The sequence below is a fragment of the Sander lucioperca genome, chromosome 5 (genome assembly GCF_008315115.2).
Source record: "Sander lucioperca isolate FBNREF2018 chromosome 5, SLUC_FBN_1.2, whole genome shotgun sequence".
NCBI lineage: Eukaryota > Metazoa > Chordata > Actinopteri > Perciformes > Percidae > Sander > Sander lucioperca.
The window spans coordinates 36,604,815-36,631,985 of record NC_050177.1 but is presented as its reverse complement, the minus strand read 5'-3'; the positions used below and the strand labels follow the sequence as shown (position 1 = coordinate 36,631,985).

Below are 27,171 nucleotides of genomic sequence, written 5' to 3'. Positions count from 1 at the left end.
TTGTTAACACTAATAACAACTGACATCTTACAGGCAATGCGGGTGTGTTGCTGAGAACAAAGAGGAAGACAAGTTTCCACTACAGTTGCCAGACTTATACATAGACATTAATGAGGGATAGCTTGAAGCCTGATGTCTGTTTAATTTAGTTTTTGTTGACGTGAGAATGCCATTTGAACTTGGGCGTCCCCAACTAAAAAGGGACAGTTATCCATTTTGGGGAAAAAAACACTTACTAGCTTTCTTACTAAGAGTTAGATGATAAGATAGATACCACTCTCTCTCATATCTGTCAATCTTCACACATTTTCGGATAAAAAATGTACACATGAAAGAGATCTCAAGAGTTCCTGATGCTGGACAGTGGGGCATTCTAGTCTGTGGTGGAAGAGGCATCAAAGAGCAAAGCAGCAGGAAAGCAAGCTTTTATAGGCCTCATTAGGATGACTCGCTCCTTCCTGCTGATCTAAGAGAATAGGCCCATAAATCCAAAGATGTGGCGCTTGCTGGTACTGTATATTCCACGTCTTTAGTCCATTTTAGATATCTTAATCTTTTGCCAACACACACCTGAAAAAAAAGAGAACTGTGTATGTGCAGAAGGGTTTCTATCATGATAGGAGTATAATAATAATAATAAAAAGGAGCTGATGGAAAAGTAGAGAGTAGAGTTTAGAAAAGTTGGAAATGAGGAAGAAAAGAACAAGTAAATGAGGGAATATATGAGTGCAGGTAAACGTAGAGGCAGAGAATGGGTTTAATCTGTCTTGTTTCAGAAATTTGAACAGCCGTCCCCTGTCCTCATCAGCTCCGAGGCTCACAGAGCTCAGGTAAAGTCTTGGGCAAGGTCATTCTATAAATGCTTCTATTCAGCTCCTCCACTCTGACCAAGAAAAAGAAAACATCCTTCGAGGGGTTTTCGGATAGCACAAAGGTTCTTTACAAAACAGTAAATTGAGTAAAAGAACCCAATTTTAATTTACTCTTACATTCTTCACAGCAGCACAAACCACCTAGCTATGAAGAATCAGATAAAAGTGGAGGGAAATTAGGGCTGCACAATACATTGTTTTTTTTTTTTTTATTGTCATCGCAATATCAACTTGCACAATAAACATATCGCAAAAGGCTGTCACGTATCGCATGTAATATCGTTATCACGCTATTCAACATTGTTATCGCATATCATATATTTCCGTCAAATTGTGCAGCCCTAACGGCAACAGCAGCAAAACGGGTCACTGGACTCATTCACAGACAGAGAGCATGTGTAACTTCCATCTCTTATCAAAGAGTACTATAGGGACAATGTGGGAGAACACACCCTGGGATAACAAGGACGACTGAAGATAAACACACACACACATACTCTCTCTATCTTGTTCACAATGCCCTCTACTGGTCACCCCCCATTTTAAATGAAACTCAATAAGGAGCCATTAGGTTTCTGCTGAGGCAGACATTAAAATGCCTGAAAATAACCCCCATCTCCCTGCATGCTCACAGCGAGTGACCTATGGAAATCACACACTTTGTACAGGACTTAGCAGTGTCCATGTCAGAGATTAAACTTTGTACTTCTCCTTTGGATTCCCCCCCTTTCTCTTTATCTTCATTGCCAGTATAATCAGAGCCCCTGCTGCAGGAATCTGAGTAATATCTCTCTCTCTCTCTCTCTCTCTCTCTCTCTCGACAGACGGCAGGAAACAGGCTAAGATACATGAGAAGATAGAGGGTTGCAGTTGTTAAAACACCCAACATATCAACTAGATTCATCCGTTTGTTCATCCGTGCTAATGTCTCTGGCTAAAACTTCAGTTTTTGTGGCAAGTGTGCAGACTGTAAAGGTGTCTTCCTGAGTGTGTGCGTTTCTGCAGGCTCATGCTGAGGCAGCATACTTGTGCAGCGTTGGAGGAAGGAGGGGCTATATCTGACCACCAGGATCTCACTCAGCTGTCAGACTTTAACCCTTTCTTACCCACTTTTCTTATCCCACTTCTGTATCACTTACATCCAAAGTTAACCCTTTAGGGGTAAGTGGGCATTACATAGATTGCCAGCAGAAGAGTTTTACAACTACAGGCTCTGATGCCATTTGCAACCTTTTGGCAAGCAGTGCCAAAGCAGGTGCAACAAAATGTGTTATTTTATTTACATAGGAGGACTGTCAGGGTCATTGTTCGCAGGGTTTCCCAAATACTCTGTGTGTGTCATTAAAAGAAGCCAAAAACTCCTATTCAAAGCACAGCCTATGTTGATGTTCGTAACCAGCCACCCACACCCCTTTGGTAACACCAAATTAAACATCATGTTATTTAGATTGAGGGAAGGGAAAACAGGCTTGAATCCCCCTGACCACTTTCAGGGAAATGCATGTGACCTTGACTCCGTGGGAAATCAGAAATGGGAACTTGACCCCTCTCTCTCTCTCTCTCTCTCTCTCTCTCTCTCTCTCTCTCTCTCTCTCTCTCTCTCTAAGTTTGTTCAGAGTTATCTTGGATATATATAGCAATTTTCCACTTTCCCTCCATTGCCCATACAGTCCAGAAATAAGGCTTGGGAATGTGTCATCATGCCACACTAATCTGCCATATTTATAAGAAGCTAATAAGAGTACTGCATTGGTGTGACTTGGCCTGTAGAAGGATCATCTGCAATACTGTCTTCTCTTGCTTGCAGCTTTAGTACAGCTAAAGAATGTGTGATATTTCCTCTCTCTAACTCCATGCCATGTTGTCTTTGGATCATTCGTTCATTTGTTCAATTCAATGAGGTCAAACTCTGAGCCCATACTAATGACTCATGTGCACCAAATATTGCTTAATAAAGTTGTGCTATGAGAACACATTGCTCACAGACTGAATACAGAAGACTTCCCCATTTTAATATGTGCAACCTACTAATGCTAGATATGTTGTACATGTTAAGTATGTTCTTTCTCCATTTAACAAACCAAGAGCCAGGAGGAACAACATCTTTAAATACTACAGAGGCATGACCTTTCACTTTTACTAGTATTAGGCCATGGCATTGTTTGCTCTTACACCAGGCAGATATTGGTCTTTCAGTAGACATTGGGGATGCACTGACCGGATACGCCCGATCGTTAGTGGCACAGATACTGACCTTATTTAGCAGAATGTGTCCGTGTTTTGTTTGTATAAGGACACACATGCTGCGCTAGAGATGTGACGGACTTCCTGCCATCAGTTTCATGCTATTTCACTGATCTACAGTTGGTAGCAGTAATGTAGCAAGAAAGGCTGTAAAAAGACTGCAAGCAAGTACACATGGATGAAAGCAATGCACAATTTAAAATAAAAAAACTACTACTAAGTAACAACCACTTTTCAAAAGGTTTTATGAGCAAGGAAATGCACTCAACACGTTTTATAAGCTTCAAGGACACACATAAGAAACACTAAGAAACAATTTAGAAATAACTGGGTTTCAGCGAAAAGCACTAGTGCCTTGTTATACTCCTAATAACAAAATTGGATTTTTATGGGTAGTGGGAATTTGTATAAAAACAATAAACGTTAAAGACACTGAATATCCTAAAATACAGATTGCTGTAAGCAGCTTCAAGCTCAAATCTGTATCAACCTTCAAAATCCTATATCAGTGAAAGCCTAGAGTTAGCCAAAGCTCTGACATGACTTATAAGCTATTGAGATCTCTATCAATGCTGTACTGTTGCATCATGTTGAGCACACCCTTCATCACAAGGTTGCATGGGTTCATTCTCAGCCTGTAAAGGTTTCATAAGACTGATGAATCCTAGGCGTAAACTGGGATGCTAATATATACTAGGCTATGACATTGCTAATGCAACATGGGACCAGTACTTGTTGCTATTTAACACTATAAACCAAAATCATCAATGGTGCCAAGAGGATTAGCCTGGGATTAGAGCTGGGCAATATATCAATATTATATCAATATCGTGATATGAGACTAGATATCGTCTTAGATTTTGGATATCGTAATATGACATAAGTGTTGTCTTTTCCTGGTTTTAAAGGCTGCATTACAGTGAAGTTATGTCATTTTCTGAACTTACCAGACTGTTGTAACTGTTCTATTATTTGCATTTACCCACTTAGTCATTATATCCACATTACTGATGATTATTTATCAAAAATCTCATTCTGTAAATATTTTGTGAAAGCACCAATAGTCAACACTACAATATCGTTGCGGTATCGATATCGAGGTATTTGGTCAAAAATATCGTGATATTTGAGTTTCTCCATATCACCCAGCCCTAAGTGAGATGGAACAATAAGTAGCATATACTGAATGCTAGAATATGTAGAAGGGTGGTTGAAATATATCAAACAAAACTCCCCTCTACAGTGATGTCCAGGGTTTTCCCTGCCATTGTGAGGTTAGGTTGCAGCACCTGAGCCGTTTTGGGCAGCACCTAAGCCAAATGAATGCAACTAAAAGATCTAATGATTGTAGTTGGTCTTCTTTAGCAAGTTTTGTCTTTAAGCTTTTTGAGTGTTATTTATTATCTGCTCTAGCTTTTCCAACATTTTAGACACACATATGGGAATAATAACAGTCCAAAACGATGTATAAAAGAGACGCAAAACTAACACAAAGGGACAAAAAAACGACTACATATGGACGCCAAATGACCACAAAGAGACAAAATCCCACGGAGAGACACAAAATGCTAGGGCAATTGCATTTTTTATAGTGAAAACGTAACATTTTCTTGAGAATGGATGCCTAAACCTCCAGTCAAATACGCGCACCTTAGTCTTCCGCAAAGCAAGGGAAACACTGATGTCCTCTATAAAGGATAATGACAGTAAAGTACAGTCCATATGATGACTCCACCCGTCTCTATTACAACATGATCAACAATCATTTTACATGTCATCTAAAACCTCAGTCCCAGTGGGCAGAATTACACTATAGCTGGCTTTCAACCAAAAGCAATATGTCTACTCCTCTAAGCTCAGTTATAAGTTATGTTAAAGGGTGTATGTTGGCTTCTTTTGGCAACTTAGCTGTTATGTGTTGAAATATTGTCCAATAATCTACCAAGCACGCCTGTCTCTGGTAGATCAAACTTAACCATATGCAATACTCAATGAAAGGAGCATTGAAACGGAAAGTGGAATGACTTGCAATCAGGTTTGTCAATTTTGTGCATCCCCCTAAGCATTACAAAGCATCAGGTCACAGGTTACACACAGTCATCTCCTTCATAAATGTCTTTCTCTGGCTGTTTTTGTATATTGATACTTTACATTAGCCTAACAAAGCTAGCCTTGTAATCATTAGTAATACAAGTCTTTACAATAGCTTTAACAGCACTATTGCATGAACCTTTGGCCTGTCTTTGCCATGGAATAAAACTGTCAATGTGAGCTGTGAGAGAAAAGCCAGATATGGATTAAACCTTAACCCCTGGCTACAAATCAAAGAATAAAGAAAATACAAAGTGTCTTAAAGTGCCCCTTTGAACCGTTAAAAGCCTGCTCAAAGTCACTGTAAATCTGCACATAACCCCCACCAACCTAAACACACTCATGCAAACAAGATTCTGACCATTCCACCATCATCTCCTGCCTTCACCTCTCCCTTTCCTCCCTTCCACGCTGTTACCCTTACTCTCCTTTCCCATTTTTCACTGTTTCACCCTCACACATTGGTACAAGATATCAACAATCTCTTGCTTTAGGTCTTGTCTTCTTATCACCCAACCTTGATGGTTCATTTCCAATATTTAAACTAATTAAATGTCAAGAGGGTAGGGAGGGAGGGAGGGATCCAGGACTGACAAAAGGGGCGAGGGACCAAAGAGAATTAGACCAAAAAAATAAAGAGAAAAAACAAATGGCAGAGCAGGGCGGCTGTGATGTCAGAGCAAAAGAATGCAAGCCGTGTGGGCGGCAAACAAGAGTCGGGGAACAGAGACGAGAGGGCAGAAGAGAGAGAGTGAAATACGGTGAAAGAGAAGTGTCAGAAAAAGAGGATGAGAGGCAGGAAGTTGATGACAGATGGTGTGTCACAGTAACGACGAATTAAGATATTAAATGAGGGTGCATGAATGGGAGTGTGTGCGTGTGTGTGGGTTTTTTGACGTAACCTGCGGCCTGTCAACTTATGGTGGCCCAGCACTAAATACTGACACAAGGGGGTTCCCAGGGGCCTCTCTCTCTCTCTCTCTCTCTCTCTCTCTCTCTCTCTCTCTCTCTCTCTCTCTCTCTCTCTCTCTCTCTCTCTCTCTCTCTCTCTCTCTCTCTCTCTCTCTCTCTCTCTCTCTCTCTCTCTCTCTCTCTCTCTCTCTCTCTCTCTCTCTCTCAGTTCTGGGTTAACTGAATCACCAGTGTGTGACCATAGCAGAGTGAGATGTTTCCACTGTGAACAGATGTGAGAAATTAAGTTATTATGGGAAACTGGGCTATAGTTTTTTTTTTTTTAAATTCACACACACATACACACCAAGTATGGAGTCACTCCCTGTCCTTCACACACATACACACCCACTTTTCCACCGGGGCAGCACTTTGGTCATGCAGGCATTTCCTTAAGTGTCTAGCGTCTTCTATAAAGGCATAATCCTAGGCTGAGTTGAGTAAGCGGTTGAATCTTTCTGTGAGGAAGCTGGTACCAGCTCTTCAACAGAATCTTCAGGCTGATTATAACCTCAGATACGAGGCTCCAAACACAAAACACTGCTTTTAAATTAACACCCTATTTTAAACTTGGGGTTTTCACAGCTGGTGTTGTCAACGTGACACAGGCACTGTACGAGGTCAACAAGTTTGACACTTCACGGTAGGGCGGCAGTAATAATCATCCGTGCGGAAACACCGTGAGCGATACAACATTGATTAAACGACGCTTCGAGGCAAATCATTTTGCATCGAGGATTTTTAGTAATCGAATTATTCGAGTTACTCGAGGAATCGTTTCAGCCCTACTTCACGGTCAGTTTGCCTACATATACAGAAGTACAGAAGCAGTTCTAAATGGTCATCTACACTGTCTAAGGGACCTTTTTCACAGAAGACATTTTGACATCCCACAGTAGGATAAGCAGGAGCGTAACTAATCAAATAAATGACGGCTGAATTCCATTTGGCTGCTTCAGTTGTTTCTCCTGGTATTGTGCATCCTGACTCACCGTCATTGCTTACTGAATAGAACGACTACCACATACTCACGCTGCATAGCATGTGTGCTTTTACAGTGTAGTTCTTCTATTCATTAGCTTCCTATTACTTGAACTGACATCCATTGACAAACTTATCTGTTTTGTAATCTCAACTTTAAACCAAAGTCTAAACCATAAACTAACCACTTACCAACAGCGAGGACTGCCAGGAAGTCTTTATTTCTTAATGTTCATGACTGATATCAAGGTAAAAGAAAAACAAAGACACATACTCCACTCTCCCACAGTCGACAGGCCCTCCCAGTCAACAGAGCAGGTGGTGACTTGCTGAGAAGGAACTCAAAACATTGGGAACATTCTACCTCTCCAACCCCTATTCCCACTCTTTTCTACATCAGTGCATAATTCTCTCTCTCTCTCTCTCTCTCTCTCTCTCTCTCTCTCTCTCTCTCTCTCTCTACCACATCTCTCTCTCTCTCTACCACATCTCTCTCTCTCCCTCCCACATCTCTCTCTCTCTCTCCCACATCTCTCTCTCTCTCTCCCACATCTCTCTCTCTCTCTCCCACATCTCTCTCTCTCTCTCTACCACATCTCTCTCTCTCTCTCTCTCCCACATCTCTCCTCTGTCTTCTTCGCCCCTATGGATAGAGGGCCTCTTGGTCTTATTTATACCCAGCAGGCCTTATATGGAGAAGAGCTTTAGCTGTAGGTTAAAACAATGCTAGCCTGCCTGCACTCTGTGGCCCAACCCCATTATACAGACCAGCACAATAGGCTCTGGGCTTGTTATAATAATGCTGATTTCAACCCTGAACTTTTAATGGCCAATATTTGGGCTAATAATCAGTGCCTTTAAATTATACTTGTTTTAACGCCCAAAAAAATAAAAACTGGATATTGTCCTGTCTTCATCCTGACATATGAAACTGCCGACTCCCAAAAATGGCTGAAATAATGTCTCTTAATGCAATCTTATTATCTCATGAGGGCCTAAAGGCTATTTTAGAAGGTGTGTAATACTGACAAACACATAATATCTAATCTGCAACTTCAAACTAAAATATGGGATACTACCCTAAAAGAAAGCAATTTAGCATTTCCCTCCTCCCCCCACCTTTTCCTGTTCCTCTTCTCTTCCGTCCCTTTTGTCATTACCTCGTACGCCAGATAGCTAAACCACCAAACAAAGTTGCAGCTAATAATGTTTGGATTGTACAACGTAAATAAGGAAGTATTTCATCAGATTTTACTGTCTGTAAGAAACGTGGGCCTAGTATCAACATGTAGTCAGTCCTCAGTTATTGTATGGCATTATAACAGCCTCAACAAAGTTGATGAAATGTCCAAACAGTGAATTTCCTGTTTACTCCAAGTATTTCCTCTTTGCTGATGGGACATTAATAACAGCTGAGCTGCGGGACAAAACAAAACACGACAATTAGAACCAACAGACGCTCTAATAAATACTATACATTACAGAGATATTGCTATGTCGTGCTACAGGGCACATTCTCTTATAGCAGTGTTTCCCCTGCATACAATGCAGCGCTGCTGCTAAATGATTAGCGCCGCTGCTATACAAATCTCCCCCAACACAATAATCACTCTCTCTCTACTTTATGCAGCAATTTTATTGCTGCAAAATGGGATTGTCAAGCAGACAAACTGACCAACACATATATAATAAAAGATCGATACTTGGCATCTGTGTATCGATACAGTATTGCCACGGAAAATATTGTGATACTATGCTGTATCGATTTTTTCCCCCACCCCTAGTAAATGATGCTGTACAGTGGATCTAATCATGTGGACTTCGAAAAGTAATGATACATTTTTGGAAATGTAACTGATAAGTATTTAAAGAAACATTTACATTTTACATTTGAGAATGGAATCTGGTGTTCTGTTACCTTGTAGCACTATATTTTTTTAATAAGGAAATTTGTTTGTTTGTTATATTCAGTAACTTGCTAAATAGTCTTAAAACCTGAAGAAAAAGAATTGTGATAAGATTGTAGATCATGATCCTGCCTGAAAAAAAGAATTGTGGTATGATCTTTTTGCTATATGGCCCACCCATAGTATGTTTCTCTCCCCTCCCTCATGCCCATCTTCCCCTCTCTTTTTTTTTTCAAATAGTTCACATTCAGCAGCCATCATCTTCTTACATCAATCCCCTCAGCTGGCACACACACACACACACACACACACACAAATCATTTAAGTGCCTAGCTGGAGAGGCGGGAAGACTATTTGGAAAGATAAAAAAGTGAGAAAGACAAGATTTGAAAGTAAGTATGACAGTTTGGAAAATAGTTCCTCAGAGGCCATCGGTTTCTCATTAAAGTAGGTTGACATGTCAGTATCCACCTAAAACCCTGAGAAATAGATGGGGATTTATGTGTGAACTGCTTGAACTCGGAGAGGAATCTCTGGAGAAAGTAACTTAACACAGACCCTCTCCCAATGCTAGATGATAGCTCTGCAATTTGGTCACCCAGGTCATTGCAACATCTCTGGAATCTCCTTAGAGATTTATTACCAAGGGTTGGGCTGCTGAGATAGAAAATATACACACAACTGCTCCGAGGGCAAGCAAACACACACACACACACACACACACACACACACACACACACACACGCTATGCTAAGAGGATCTTCCATTCACTACACTCATTTGCAACCATAATCATAATCCATGCTCTACTTTAACTCACGTTGCTTCTCATTTATAGCTAAACACACACACAACACACACAGCTTCTAGTCGACAATGCAACGCGTACACACACTTTTGTTCAGGATGTCGCAGGTCATTTGGTTACAGTCAGCCAGCAGTGACCAGACAGCTACGCAACACTTACAACACAGAGACACACCACCCTTCCAGCCATCCCCATGAAAATGACGAAATGTTACACACTGCCAGGCATGACTAGTGTCCCCTGAGACTGAGAGACAAGCATAGAGACAGAGATGTAGTGTGTGGGGGGGGACCATGTGTGGATGCCACTAAATGTCAACAATAAGTATGCTTGAGATTATAGCAGCCTAACACACAGTAGCATTGTTAGTGTTAGGTTATCTATCAATTAAAGACTACATTTGCCATGTATTCAGTAGGACATAGATTTATGGGAAATGTAGTGTAGAGGCCAGTAGAGGTTGCCGTCCTTCTCAATTATGTTTTGTTTTGAGTGTTTACAGTAATTATACTAATACTGAATATTTATAAGGTTAATGTTTGTTGTTAAAATGCTAAAACATAGCACCTTGAATTGTTGCCACTGATACCCAACACTGATATTCACTCATGAACTTGAAGGCAAAAAGCAGTGACAATATGACTGACAACATGCACAAATCTGATTAACAATGACACAACTAGGGGCGCTTCATCAAGAAACCAAGGAATATCAAATTTACATTTCTTAAAGGAGAACACAGGACAAGTTATTTACAGGGCAGATATGTGTGTTGTAGGAGACAAAAAAATTGCTTTTTGAATTCAGGTGGACTTAAAGAATGTCCTCTGTAAAGTTCAGTGCCACACTCACAAATATTTCACCCCACTGGGAACAGATCTAAAGGAACAGTTGTTCCAACTCTTTTTAAAACTGCAAAATACACACCCACACACCCCCCACTCCCACACACACACACACACACACACACACTCTAACCACTTGTCATAGTTAGACTGGGAAGGGCGGCTGTGGCATGTTAGATAGTGTGCTTTGATTATTTGTGTTTGTTAAGGAGGTATGTGGTTCACAGCTGTGTTGAGGATAAAAATACATTAATTAAGAAACAAACAACTGTGTAATCCTGGTGGCCTAGAGGTTTAACATGCTGACCACGTAATCCCAACGTTCCCAGTTTGAGTTCCACCAACAAACGCAGCTTCTCTAAGAAAGCAATTCTTCACTTAGGCACAGTTGTGCTTTAAGCTAAATGCTAACATCAGCATGCTAACATGCGCACAATGATTATGCTAACATGCTATGGTAATGTTTACCACATTCACAGTAACAGTTGAGCGTGTTAGCATACTAACATTTGCTAATTAGCAATTAACACAAAGTACTGCTAAGGCTGATGGAAATATTATTAGTTTTGCAGGTATTTCATTTTGTACTTTTTATTGATCCCCAGTGGGGAAATTAAAATGTTTTCACTCTGTTGTAACACACTTCACACAGGCCTGAAATGCTCAGATACTATACATGCACAAATGGAGAGATGTCTGAGTGAGGGGGCTGCAACTGCTGGACAAGCGCCACGAGCAGTTGGGGGGGGTTCGGTGCCTTGCTCTAGAGCACCTTCGCAGTGCCCAGGAGGTGAACTGTTCCCAACCCAACTCCCTATGGACTGAGCTACTGCCAAAAATAAACCAAAAGATTTGGACAAAGTCAGAAAGGTCAGGGGATCATCAAAGTGATCGCAATTCATCCTGAGGGAAATGTAATGGCAGTCCATCCAATAGTTGTTGAGACATTTCATTTAAAACCAAAAATGTGAACCTCCAGGTGGCATGTGTGGTAAAGTCAGGTGATCACCAACCATCGTCATTAGGATTCACCCTCTATGCACCATGAATCTGTGTACCCAATTTTGTGGGAATCCCTCCAATAGTTTCTGAGCTACTGCAACAATAAAAAAGATTGCAAAACTGGTGAACATGTACCTCCTTAGGAGAGTACAGCAACCAGGTTTTCACAGGAGGATGAGGCTGCTCCCACTCAAGTCTTTCCATTCATTTAAAAAGGGGTAGTGCATTTTTAGGCTGCAGCTATGAGGGTAAAAGGCAAAACACAAGCACTTAACTGCCCAGGAGTTTCTGACTGTTTCCATGCAACAAGCTCCAGCACAAGGCACAGTCCCTCCTTCTCTTTTCTTTCTCTGTGAAATGAAGCTGCCGTCAAGTGCGGTCGGAAATGTCAAGATCTATAAACAATCTGACGGAAAACAATAATTGTAAAGTCTACTTGTTGTACATTGGGAGGTTACAGAACACAACAGGACATCACACACCGCTTGGTGACACCATATGTCAATGGGTGACACTCCCACACCGCTGCACACTCCCACACCGCTGCACAACCCTGCGGCAAATCGCCGTACCGATTGATCTAGTGTGAATGAACTCTAATGAAGCATAGAAAGTGGACTGCAAGTGACAGGGAGTGTGGTCTGATAAGGATTTCACATGGCAGCAAGCACTGTCTGTCCTTTACACTCTTCAATATCTGTGTCAACTTTGGATTGCTCCCAGTCCAGGGTGTTACCATGCTTTACTTTCAATCCATGCTGGAATACGATATTGCTCAGGTATCTGTAGCCATGAGAAAGGTCCGTGTCGGTCAAAGCCTAGCTTATACCAGCTATCTTAATCTCATTAATCATCTGTTTTCGCATTTCTTTAGGCTCTACATCTATAGGCTGCTTTTTTTTTAGTCCTTTCTTTCTGCTGGAATGTGGCTATGCTATCATGCCGCATTTACTTTTTCTTCTTTCAACCTCACAACAACAGATCAACTTATTTATACACCACTTTTTCTACTCCGCCACCTCTTGCTCTTCCTTCATTTCACTCCTCCCTTTTCTCAATCTCTCTCTCTCTTTCGATGTCCAAGGACACACCTGCTCGTACTAAACTAACATTATTAAAGCTCTACGGAAAGATTTGGTTAAAGGTTAACAAAAAGGTACTGAGTGAGAGAGGAAGCTTTCATAGTCTCAACCAAGGATGTTTGCTGTATTGTCGTCGTAGTCAAGGCTATGGAAAACACGCTGTACGCACACAGTTTCTTTCCACTAAGTTACACTGCCCATTCAGAGAACTCCTATTGTCCTGCAGCAGGATTTGGTAAGACATAGTCATGTTGCTCATAGAGTAAAGGCCCAGTCACACCAGCATTTTAAATGTCTGAATTTTGTGACATCACAATATTTCATATCTCGATAACAATTTGTAGCACTAATCACTATATAGCATATTTTCTGGTAATTCAATACATAAATACATAAAACATTTGCACCGTTGACCAATAGTAAGCTATGTTTACACTGCAGTGCTGATCTTTAAAGGAAGAGCGCTAGAGTGTCCAAAATGGCAGAAGCGTATTAGCTCTGTTGCATCATCATGTTTTATATAACCCTCCAGAATAAAAACTGCTGCACAAAAGAGGACTGTTTTTTAAACACAAACTATGTGAACTATGTATCATTAGCAAGCTGAGCTAACAAGCTTTAAACAGCTGGCAACATGCTAGCACAAGCTGCTGTGACGGACGAGTGCTAGCATGTTGCCCACTTGCTGTGTGTGCGTGTTAGCAGTTAGCTTGCCAACTAGTCCACAAAGATGTGCAAATTCATTCATACCAATTTGTGTGAATATTTATCTAAATATGCAGAAAATGGGCATACAGTAAAGGCAACTATAAACTCCTAATCTACACTATCAATCAAAGAAAGACTGGCCTGATAAGTTCACATTAACAATGGTTAATTAAACATCCTAAAGATTTAAGTTAAAAACTGCTTCAGCAGAACATTTCCGATAATGCAGCTATTAGTCACACACAGGGCAAAGTTATCATCAAGCTCATTTTATGCTGATTATCATAGTCCAACTTTTCCTTTCCCATGTCGTTTCATGTTTCTCCTGATACAAACATGCCTCATTCTCTCCGCCTTACTTTTTCAATTTGAACACATGAACGAGAGATATGGGCTTAGCTAAAAATAGTAAAACTAGAGTTTATCTTAGTTTAAAAAGCTTGGGTAGGGGGGGTTAAGGAGAGGAATTTTATTTGGCGATTATTTCCGTCTGTTGAGTAGGAGTGGCCTTAAAATGTTACAATGTGCTCCAGAGTCTCACATCAATCCAACACTAATGGCGTTTTTCCATTACATGGTACCTGCTCGACTGGCCTCGACTCTACTCGCCTTTTTTGGTTTTCCATTACGAAAAAAAGTCCCTGGTACCTGCTAACAGGTACTTTTTTTAGTATCACCTCCGTCGAGGTTCCAAGCGAGCTGAGGCGATACCAAAAGGTGACGTGAAAACCTGCAGACTACTGATTGGTCGGAGAGAATCGTCACTAATCACTGCGTCATCATTGCTAGCGACAGACAGGGGTGTAGTGAACAATCCCGCCGTTTTTAAATAGTTTAGCCAGCTGTGTTTTTTTTTTTTTGCTGCCTCCAGCTCCTTTTGAAACAAAATGTGTCTTCTGGCTGTGGCAACAACAACACACCTTCCACGTTCTACGTGTGTGTCGCGTTAGGTCACGGTAGTTTCCTGGGGCGGCGCTATGACGACCAGCCGCGCTCGCCTCACGCATGAGGCGGTACTGACCGTGCGTTCATGGGCATCGGAAAAACATTTTTCCCAGTGAAAACATCATCATTCACGTCACTTCATGTGGGAATCAGAGGTGGGAAACTGGGGCTAGATTTTGCTAACAGAGTTTCCCAGTTGGTGACGCGTTGTTGACAACTGACGTACAGAAACATGGCCGACGATCGTTCAAATGTGTTGAAGGGTGAGAAACTATTCCTAAATATAGAAAATTCATGCAACACAAACACCTGTCGATGTGCTGTTTGTATGCTCGCATAAGAAAACAGCAGCAAATCTTTTGTTATTGTGGCCTCCATGTTTTCACACACCTGATGCTCTAGGCTACGGCCAACAGTTGGTGGCAGTCATGCAACAAGTTGTTATGCCAAACGCCAATATAACAAAAGAAGAACACGCATCCTGACCATAGACAGTGAAGCACATGAACGCTGGCAGTCGGAAAAACAACGTAATCACGGGGGCGGTCCCTGATATTCCCAGGTGGCATGAACGGTCCACAAATCTGCAATGGAAAAAGGAGGACGGGGCACCGCGGCCGAGCCGAGCAGGTACCATGTAATGGAAAAACGCCATAACAGGGACACAGCATATGCACACTTGTTTCAACAAACACTGAGATTTGCCTTTGGTGTCATATCACAGCAAACAGAGTGGGTAGGTGTGTCTCAACACTGACAGTATAGTTAGGAAGCAGTTGGAAAATCCCAGGTACACAGGAGAGGAGCTGACATAGTAATTACAGTCATGATGTAGTACAGCATCCAGAGGGCTCAGGTCAGTTTGTCACAATTACAAGGATGGATGGAGAGGGAGAATGGATGATCACACACTGCCTGTACAAAACACACAAGATGCTTAACAGGTGAATGCAGACAAGTCATAAACATGTATGACTGAAGGTGGTCCTAATATGTTGCCCAGGTACATTTACGCATCATAAGTCTATTTTGGAATGATACACACAGTTTATCTTGCGCACTGTGGGGGTAAGGAGTGTTTTTTTTATTCCTTAGACCACCTACGTTCTCCATGTGTGGGAGGCAGAGCTGGAATAAAATCACTCACATTAATAGGTATTCAAATAAACACCATAGTCTATTATTGTACATGGATTATTGTTATAACTAACATGGGGTCAAAGGCTTAAGTAACATCCAATAGGTCTGTGGAAAATCAGTCTGGTAAGGTATCCAGAATGTTACAACAGGATTTAAATGAACCTTTTTTAACAGAACATCCCCAAAATAGTCTCAGAAATGTAGGCACACACGTTCCAACACACACACACACACACACACACACACACACACACACACACACACGTTCCAACACACACACACAAAACTCCTCTCTTTCTGGCCTGAAGATGTGCAAGAGCAGATGGAATTGGATTACAAGTTATCTTGTGTGATCTGGTTAATCTGAGTGAAGGTGTGCAGGTGAGGGTAAGGGTGTGAGAGTATAGAATGGAACAGGATTATGAAGTGAGCAAGTCAGCACTGTGATAAGATAAACAGTTCTGTCCTCAGTTGACACCAAAAAGGCAAAAGAGGCAGGAGAAGGGACAGTGAAATGGACAAAAAAACAGCCCTTCCAAGTGTTCTAATACATTACGAAAAATACATGCAGTTGTCACTAAAAAAAACACATAAATGAATTTGTGAATAATATTCTCTTGATGGTTAAATCCCTTGCACAATGTTTGTATTCCACTGATTTTAAAGACTCTGGATTATTAGAGAAACAGATCAATGCCTACATTCTAAAAAGTTTCCTCAAGTCAAAGATACTTGAAAGAAAGCTATCTAAAACAATGATAATAAAATGAAGGATAGAAATGCAGTACTGTGTTAACTGTTTTCGTAGCCTTTGTCATACACATTCATTTTCAAGTCATTTTAGGACTTCCCAACTCCTGCAGATGCATATACAAAAATGGCAGTGAAGCTAGATTTTGAGTCATTTCCAGGGTGGTTTCCAGTCCCACAGCAGTCAAGTCTGTAATACTGAGGAGAAGCAGGACTCAGTCACTCATAACGTTTATTCCCAGCAGGGCGGGGCTCGCTCTACCGCTGGGCTAGCTTTGGGATGTGGGGAAAAAAACTGCCCACAGCAGCGGGCTAAAACTAACCAGACACACACATACTGTACACACACCCTCCAAGACTTCGAGTCATCAACATACAGGTAACAGTCTGAATCACTGCCAGACACATACACTCATTACTTTCATTCCACTAGACCCTCTTCTTAATTTCCAACACATTCTGAATTTCTCTGCCATCTGAGACAATTACAAAGGCAGACAGGCAAGATCCATGTAAAAACCACACCTGAATTGCAAAGTGGTGATGCAACAGAAAAGAGAGAATGGCATACATTAATCCTGATTAACCCAAGTACAATTGTTATTTATTCGGCAGTAAATATTTTAAAAGTCACATCATTTAAATAATTTAAATGTTCTGACAGTGATTTGCCATGACCACAGGGGAAGATGTAATACATACAACAAATGGCTGAGAAACTGTTATTGTGCCAAATATAAATGTCCTTTTTCAAAAAGGCTCAGAAACGTGGAACTGCAGCTGTACTTTCTTACAACCGAGGGCATGGTCTCGAAAAAGTTGGAGGGGAAACACAAATTCAGTCACTCTTGTTCCTGATCATTATTTGAACCTCATGTTAGCTTTCTTCAACATTTGATTTGTCATTTTATCAGTACCTGTACAGCCCTGTAAAACAATCTAGTTAATGACAACTGTCAAATTTGAATATTTATAAATAGTATAAATAATAAAATCTGATTTTGTCCAATAACCCCATGTTGACCCACCTCTTCATGTCTTAAGAAATGGGTAAAAAGGCGATGAATCAACTTTGAACTGGAAACTGCTGTTGCACTAGAACCTTATCATTTCTATTCCAGGCTCAGTCTAGTGTGATAACTGTGCTTAATGTTATCAGAGCAACATGTCCAAAGCTCTGACCATATCTTCATGGTTGGGTTCATACAGTAGTCACAGATGCCAGGTTTTAAACTAGGCATGTCTCACCTAATGTATGACAAGGAACAGATGTATAACCCATGACTAGTTAGCAGTTAGTTGGCCTATATCACTTCAGTCGTTTCTCCTGTTCCCGCCTGCTCTCTCACATCTTTCATTAAAAGGTAATATACATAGCACCTTAAAGGAATAGTTCAATATTCACATTTAATAATGACTCCACAGTGGGGGATAATCGCCAAAGATTCTTTTTATGTTTCCTTGACGTTGCTATTGTGCACTATGTCAAATACATTATTTTAAATTACCCTTCAAGCCTCTCTATTCAATTTAGAATTTCCTGACTGAAAAAACACATATTTTCTAGCTAAGAATAAGAAGAAAGGATTTAAAACACTTTTGTGTCTGAATGCTAAAAATGAAGCTACAGCCAGCAGCTGGTAAGTTTAGCTTTGCTTAACATAAAGATTGCCATCAGGGGGAAACAGCTAGACTGGCTCTGATTGACGATAACTAAATCAGCCTACCCGCACCTTAACCGCAGTTGTTCAAAAACCATGCTAAGATAATACGCGCATTTACTAACATGTTGAACTATTTCATGCTGGTCGCAAAATCAGACAGTTTGCTTCTTGGAACTGAATCCCGGCCTCTGCTGTGATGGCATGAGTGTTTTGCCCATTTCTTTCATTTGTTTGCAGTGTAAAAATCCTTCAGCATGACAGCTTTATCTTTAGCAGCTATTCATGTTGACAAGTTTGATATGACAAGATTAAAAGGTCATAAAAGTGGAAATAAACCCCTCGCTGAGCATTTCCTATAACACAGTTCAAGTACATGAGTCTGTGCGAGTGCATATGCATGCGTGAGAGTCTTTCCTGTTGTATAGGCGTGTATAGGTGAAGGTCTGGCTAACAGCCTGTCAGGTGTATCCTATGGGTTCCTCCCAGGATCCACCCCACATGTAGCGGAGAGACTACATGACGTGGAAAACCTTCACCCTGTCAACAGCCGTTGCTGTATCCGCCAGAACAGAAAGCAGTGGTTCTCGAAGCACATTCAATTTCACAATAATGTATTTTACTAGTTCGCTACTTCCAACGGATGCATACTCCTTGAAATAGGGAATTGGTAAGATAAGGAATCTGCTATAAAGGAATGTACTAAGTGCCATAACAAGGGGGGGCAAAGTCAGACTGCAAGCCAGGGCCAATGAAAACGGTCTCCTCAATCTTTGACACCTTAATTTAGGAGGAGCACCTTGAATAAAATGAAAGTGGGGGCAAAATATGCCCATTAGACTTTGTGCTTGGTCCTTCTTACATTCATATGAACCCATTTGACAAGCCATGTGTCTTTGCTTACATAAGTATACAGGGCCAAAGGGGGAAATGCCTAACCATGCAGAAGCGGGTTGACATTTGGGGCAAAAGCTCTTTCTAACTCCAAACAACCCAACACCACTCTGACCACAACTCTGTCCCAGCCACAAAACAGAAATACTACCAAAGGCCCAGCCCAGCAAAATAAAAAATAAAAAGCTTGAAGCAAAGAACAAAAAGGGAAACATCAACTTTAAAGCATCTATGCCACATCAGTCCAATAGAAACTACACCTAAATGTATCTCCCCAGGGACAGGGGGAACTGCTTTGGAAAACTGCATTGACAACAGCACATTGATGTGTGTTTTGTTCCAAGTCAGATAATGGTGCAGATTATGCATGCTGAATATTCTGCACTGTGCATTGTCCTCGAATAGCCACCGTTCTTAAATCAGACCTATACATTACAGGTAGAAATGAACACCCTGTGTAGGACAATGCTGTATTTGCTAGTACTCTGGCTACAAAGCCAATCATCTCTAATAAAAAGCTGTCATTTCAAAAGGAGCTTACATCAAAGTTACAGCAGAGTGAGTGGAGGCCCTGCCCTCCAGGTGACCGTGAAGCAACAGGTCAGCTGCTCTGAGTAGTTTGACCCCTGAGGAATAGGCCTATGTCGTCCAATCTGGCTCATTCTTTAACACTTCTGGTTTCAATCTCCATGTGCATCCTCCTAATGTGCAGTGCAGTACAAGGCTATTTGGTCTTTTCTTCCCTGCTGGGTGGTTAATCTCCCTCAATCATTAACAAGGTGGAGATCAGCAGATTATAAAAGGCAAAGAGAAAGAAAGTGTTTCTCCAAAGAGAACAGCTGAAAAGCAATGTAAACAGCAGTGAGAGAATCATTTCAATTACCAAGCCCACATCTGCATATATTCATATTATATTTGCAGATCATTTTTCTCAGTTACAGCATCACACACGTTTTTCAATCATTAGATAGGATTTCTTGTCTACATTATGTCTGGGCATGAACAGGTTGCACTGTATGCCAGGTGCTTCCCTTGTGTTTGCATCAAACCACACACACATTAACAGGTGGGCAGGCATGTTGACAAAGCCTTCCCTGCAGAGACACTTTCTCACGCTGAGCCAAGACAGCTAAAAAAAATATTTAGGAACAAAATACATGACATAGAAAGTTTTATCAAACTGACCAATGTTGAATGGGAATTTGGTATACTATTTAGGGAAAACAGCCGACATGTTTGTTGGTGGTTGAGATCCTTAAAAATGGAGATGGTTACCAACCATTCATTTACCACAACAACATGGATTATGGCTTATGTTGCAAAAAAAAACATGTATCCCTCTTGACAGGGAGGGATACATCTAATAACTTTACAGCAGCCGGTACACCAACAGGTGTGACAGGCTTTGATGTTAGTTATAGGCTATAGCTAACTATCTTAATCTAGGTGTCTGTCTGGCGTCTATAAAAAGACAACCTGAAGGATTTGAAGTTGTAGGCAACATGCCAACTCAGTACGTGGCTTAAAGTTCACAACACTGCCTCAATGATTACAAGTCCTGATAACGGTCACGTAAAGAAGAGAACGTTAAACCAAGCTTCATTCAAACATATAGCGAACATTTGGTTTCTTTTTCCAACGACAGCCCAAACGGAACACACATTCAGAAAGCACAGATAGCAATACTTATTTAAAACCGGCTACAACACCGGCATACACACAATAGGCTACATTAACACCGTAGTTAAATAAAGTTTTCAACTTGATCACAATAACCTCTATCGCACCTCATTTTGGTAGCGTTAATGGGGAATATGGATAGCGGTAGACAGGTCGAGTGTAGGCTAAACGCAAAATTGTCAAAATTATGCAAAATCGAGAAGTTGAACATATGCTGAAAAGTGTCTCTCACTGATTTGTCACATGTCTAAACGTAGGTTTTACTGAGTAAAGTTGCCAACATGCTGTAGCCTACAGCGTTAAATTGACATATTTTTGAATGTCATTTGGAATAGCGTTTTCGCCATACGGTAATGTTACGCATCAAGGCTATCAGCCCACTCACTCAAGCATGCTGCAATGTCACAAATTACTCAGCGGAAACTTTCCAAATGTCACAACTGTAACTAATACAACAACCTTGTCGTTACAAGTAACAGTTAGCTAAACTAAAATGTAACCCTGTTTACGCGGTAAGCAGGCAGTGAGGTGTTTGAACTAAATTAACATAAAACATATAGCCTACCTTAAAACAGACGAGGTCAAAAAGAGTGTGGTAGTCTCTCTTCTTTGACTGAGCTTTTATCGTCCACGTCCAGACAGACTACGTTAGTGTGGGTATTTGGTTCAGTCCCTCCGCTGTGAATGTGTCAGCCCAGTCATGCAGTCAGTCAGTGACTGGTGTCTGCCAGTAGGTTGGCTAACGTGCAGTAGGCTACTGCGTGCGAGCCCTGCCTGGTTTCTCCTGAAACCTCCCACCACTCCCAGTCCAGACCAGCGCTCCCACTGCGGGCTCAGTTTCAATTGTGGTTTCCCCCAGACTGCAGCCTCAGCACAGGACTTCACCTCATCTTTAGCGGCATTGTAGTAAGTTAACAGACACAGTAATGTTATTAGTAGCAGATAATGATGCACTGCTCATGTAAAAAAAAAAGAAAAAAAAAAAAAAAGAATAGGCTATGCGGTTTTTTTGGACTCAGTTTCCCTAAAACCCCATATGGGAGTGGTGTGGCAATTTGCAATGTCCCCCTTCCTTTTCTTTCACCGAAGGGCAGCACAGCCCTGTAATACCAGGAAGTTCACAAAAAAACCATCCCACAGCGCGTGCATGAGTGATGTATTTTAGTCAAGCCATGCACCATGTCGTCATTGTTTTCTCTACAAACACTTCAAGGGAAATAACCAGGCAGCCTTGTAATCTTCTTGTCCAATGAACAAAAACGCAGCAGTGCTCAGATCTCCACATCCTTCACATACTTTGAGTAGCCCTGTAAAAATAATTTCCCGTGCTAAGATAACTCGAAGCGTGCCAGGTTCCTTGACTAAAGCCCCTCGTGCTGGGCTAATGTAGAATAATATACAGACAGCTTTCATGAGTGGAAGGAAACAATAACCATGTCCCATACAGCACAGCTACATTAAAAAATGTATAGGCTAGCCTACTTTTATTATTTGCAAACTGACCCGCGCCTGGCTGAGCACACGTTAAAGCCCTGAACGAATTCGTAAAATCCAGACGGGAAAAAATCGTTATCCATCGGCACTTTTAAAAACACTTTGAACTTTTACAACTGTTGCCACTGGACGAAGTAGCTGCTTGTGCACAGATGTAACAATCATTAAAAAGACCAGATATTTAAGCGGACTTTGACGCTGCCGCTAGGAATTCATCTTTCTCTTCATTGCAGGTTAGGCCTAGGCTCAGTGCCAATTCATCTGATTACACCACAGTGACAATAGAAAAGACCAGGGTTGCATCAAACGTTTCAACAATTCTCAACTACTCTCAAACTAGTTATATCAGTTGCAAAGAGTTCTTGTACCCTCTACCGATACCAAGGGCGTCACTGCACCTTCACACTGCAGACTGAGCGAAGCTCCTCCCTACAGCAGCAGAGTCCAGTCTCCTCCTTCATACCTCCTTCAGGACAAAGCCAGTAATAAGAGGCTAAGGCTTTAGATTTCAATTTTGAGCTGAAAGGCGTTTATCATTACACACATAACCTTTCTATTTAATTTAAAAAAAAAAAATCTCTACAGCAGTAATAGAGGTCCTTGAATGATATGTAAAGTCAGTCCCAACCAAATAGTTTTTTATTTCACTCCCTAGAATTCCCAATGACAGAACTTGAGAGAGGCTATATGTGATACAATGTTTGTATAGCAATGCTCAACCCCCAGCTGCAGTATACAGGGCCATAGCTACAATTTTGTAAATAGTGAGGTCAAAAATGTAACTCTACCTGCTGATTTCTATGTTTTGTTGTTGGGATTATTCATAGTTTGTTCATTCAGTTAACAGTTCAGTCAAGTTTTCTGTAAATTTTTATTTCACAACATGAATGTCTATTGATTTTTTATTATTATTATTTTAGTTTGTTGGACTAAAAAAAGTCACATTTTAAAATGAGTCTGAAAATACCAATATTAGCCTATAAAATACCCACCATGTGTTAGTCTTTTATTGCAAACGGGTTTTTTTTACACCTGAAACTAAAGATACTGAGTTCATGGCCTTAGTGTCCAGCATTATTTACAATTTCTGGTAGTGTGTATCTGTTTGGGGGTCCCCCACCTAACAAAGTTCTGGGAGATCAATGTACTGCATATGGCATGCCAAGAAAGAAAGAAAATTCTCCACAACAGCCTCTCTATCATTTCAGATATCACTGCAGAGTTATGCAACACCTGCTGCGCCATGAGAAGGTGACCTCCACCAGCTGGTCAGCTGGCTGTCATGCCAGAGCTGGACTGCAATATGGCTGCACTGCCAGAGGGGGGAGTGATCCCTTCAGCATCAAACAACCCACAAACACTGGCACACACACACACACACACACACACACACACACACCAGTGGTGGAATGTAACTAAGTACATTTACATTTATTTAAGTACAAATGTGAGGTACTTGTACTTTACTTGAGTCTTTTCTTTTCATGCCACTTCTACTCCACTACATTTCAGATAGAAATATTGTCCTTTTTACTACACTACATTTATCTGACAGCTTTAGTTACTAGTTACTTTACACATTAAGACTTTTGCACACAAAACACATGTAGTTTATAAAATGTGATGTTTTATTATAAATTAAACCCAACCCAACAATATATCGGCCTACAAGTCCAGCTGAAATGATTAGCTGATTAAACGCGTAGTTGATTGACAGAACTGCTTTGTCGTTTCCAGTTTCTAAAATGTGAGGATTTTTCGGCATTGAGTACTTCTACTTTTAATACTTTAAGTACATTTTCCTGATGATACTTAAATACTTTTACTCAAGTAACAATTTCAATGCATGACTTTTACTTGTAATAGAGTATTTTTTTTACAGTGTGGTATTATTACTTTTACTTAAGTAAAGGATCTGAATACTTCTTTCAACACTGAAACTCAAACACACACACACACACACACACACACACACACACACACAGGTTGTATTCTGTTGACAAGGCAATTTTAGACAGACAGACTGTACTGGATGGAAAGGCCAGTCGTCACACTGACCCCTCCACCTCCACACCAGCCCTGTCACCCTCCCTCCACTCCTCCTCGTTGGAGGAATCTAATCAAATAAAGAAGGTTACTAGTGATTGATGCCAAACGACAAAACATACCGAAGGTTACAGGGTCATGCTCGTAGCTTAGTAAACAATTGATGACCTTTCTCTCTCTCTCTCTCTCTCTCTCTCTCTCTCACACACACACACACACACATGCAGGGTGATTTGACCTTGGAGGAATGTGGGAAGGGGAAAAAATGAATCTGTGTACTGGAATGTCTTTGTTGTTTCCTCCCGTCCAGGCTACAGTACATTCCACACCTCCTCAATCATCACTGACCAGCATACAGCACATTCCTCTTACTATACATCCTAATCCTGTGTCAGGACTGATTTTAAAAAGCCTACTCCCTTCATTCCTTAGATACAGTATATATAGATATCAGACATCAGCTGTCTTTATTATACCCTCCTACATAAGACAAGAAGTATGAGGTATGTAACATATGCCAAAATGTTTAAGAGCAATGGATGTCTCCTCCATGTCTCATTCCTGCATGGAAACCTCACTAAGGCAAAACTGCAGAAGCTACAGGATAAGTCAGTGCACATCTTTCAAACCCAATGTCCCCAGTATGTAACACAGGCTATCTCTTCTTTCTCTTCTGTTAATGTTTATTTGTATAGGGACAGGTATGTAAACCTATGGCACACACCACAGCATTTATAGCCTAAACTAATTTGCAATGCCCGTCCCTAGATGGGCCTTTAAAATATATAAAACTCAACAACAAATACATAAAAGATAAAACACAAACTCAACAATAGATACATACATTAAATCGCAGAACTCAACAAGAAAATACAGACAAAATAAATATAATATACATACTGTATATTATTATGTTATATATAACTTGTCTCCAAGCCCAAGCCCAGATAACGATGACACAGTCAGGGTTATTTCTCAGATTCCAGAGCCACAGAAGACATTATACAACCGTGTTCACGGTAAAACTCCTGCTGAGTAAACTGACCATCATGTAAAATTGGTGGAGTAGAAATTATATTTAACAAGATTTACTAATTTCCTGTTTTGGTGCATTAACATTCTCTTAGCATGTTTTGTTTTCTTATGTTAGTGAATTCCTACATTTCCATTAGATTCTGGACTGTTGAGGCTACAATTGGTTCAGAAATCAGTGCTTTTTCATAATGGATTTCTCAAACACAAATATTCACCCAAAATGTAATCTCTATAATTAATAATTTGGGACTGACACTAAACCTGAACTTTGCAGTTGAAGTTGTCTTGCTGTGACATGAAGTTGTCTGTTTGTTCAGTTATCAGTGATACTGAGGAAAATCTATTTAAACCTTGAAATGCATCGTATTTCCTTTAGCTAACTTGTTCAACCATTTATCCTTTACTTTTTTATATCAACTATTTATCCACTACTTTTTAGCTACCATCAATCATTTAACCTATTCATTACTTTTAACTGAAGTTTTTCCATTACTTTTTGGCTAACTGTTCCAACAATTTTTCCATTCCTTTTATCTAAGCTTTCCTATCATTTAACCATTAGGCTACTTTTAGCCTTTTCACAATTTATCCATGTAAACTGGACCCTGAAATGCATCGTGCATCACCATGAGGATATATTTAATGTGGCATTGGTATTTTATGGACTGTGCACTTTAAACACGTTAAAAAAGGATTCTTATTTGCTGTATTTAACATGCAGGATTCTTAGTATGTACTAATATCTGTAACCAATCTAGTTATGTTGCATGGATGGGGTAAATTCCATCCTATTCATGTAAATAAAAACATATTTATATCGCATTCTGTTTTAGTAGGAGTCCACAGAGGCAGCCCATTTTTACATGTATAACCAACTATGGGTGATGCTTATTATAATTCTAAGTGCACCGCTTGGAGCCAAAGGGGATTTAAATGTATTTACTAAACACAGCTGTTCTGATTTATCAATGCAGTTTACATGACATACAGTATACTCTGACGTAATTAACAGTTCTTAAATGTAATATTATAATATATATATATATATATTAAATATAATTGCTACCCACTGAGCTGCATAAAACCCATCCGAATGAAAGGATGAGTGGAAAAAAATCTGACTCCAGATCTGGTCTCTGACCTGGCCACAGTGTGTGAACTGACCTTGCAGCAGTGACAGTAGTTTTCTCCGTTCTTCCCTGGAGGAAGGATGATTTCCCCTGTAGGGATCAGCTGGATCCTCAATTCCATCATCGTTCCCCTTTCTCCTTTTCCCCTCGTCCCTTTTCTTAAAGTGATTCTGACTTGTTTGGTGCTGTTTGTTCCTCTCACAGGAAAAAATATCACACCTCTCCCCTCAGGTCCTTTGGCAAATCCTTAGGTCAGACCGAAAGAGAATGTGCCTAAAAGACAATCCCAAGAGATGCCTGAAAAGCAAAAACGTAACTTTTCTAGTAACTTTACTCTCACCAGAAATATATGCAAAGTAGATCATATCTCTCTCCGACATGTAAATTAAGAGAATTACCTAACCGGTCAGGTTGGCGATCTTACCTGACTGATAAATTGTACTTCCTGATACGCAGATGAAAAAGCGGATGGCAGTGATTGCAGATTTCGAGCTCTGGCTCAGAGTTTGGAGTTAGGGTGTTACCTGTTGCAGAGCAGAGAGTCCAGTGAGGCCAGCTTCCCCTCGCTGTAGCCAGAGGATGTTGCCTCTAGTTGAGGGATCATGGGGAGGATATGGAGCTCAGCCTGGCCTGAGATGGATGTCACATGCAGAGGATATGTGTCTTTTGTCTCACTGGTGTGTGTGTGTGTGTGTGTGTGTGTGTGTGTGTGTGTGTGTGTGTGTGTGTGTGTGCATGGGAAGACAAAAGTGTGCCCTCATAGGGAGTTGTAAACACATTTGTGTCTTGTATGCAATTTTTATATCTTGCTGAGTGTAAAGTCTTAGCTGGTGAATTGTTATCCCAAAACACTAACAGAAGTCTGATGTAGCTCTGATGTACTTCTACAGCTTTGTCAGATGAAC

General features: G+C 40.7%; 1 protein-coding gene across 2 annotated transcripts in view; it reads right to left on the bottom strand.

The window, feature by feature from the left end:
* The window catches only part of LOC116038869 (unconventional myosin-Ic), a 65,131-nt gene extending 38,256 nt beyond the window's left edge, over positions 1-26,875 (bottom strand). The window contains exons 1-2 of one of the 2 annotated variants that reach the window (XM_031283555.2): positions 26,691-26,875; positions 26,301-26,563 (exon numbers count right to left, since the gene is read on the bottom strand). In XM_031283555.2, coding sequence (XP_031139415.2) covers positions 26,301-26,390 — 90 coding nt within the window. In that variant the 5' untranslated portion in view covers positions 26,391-26,563; positions 26,691-26,875. Of the gene's footprint in view, positions 1-21,126; positions 21,646-26,300; positions 26,564-26,690 lie in introns of those variants that run through there. The other variant, XM_036001306.1, reaches the window with a different exon arrangement.
* Positions 26,876-27,171: the final 296 nt, after the last annotated feature.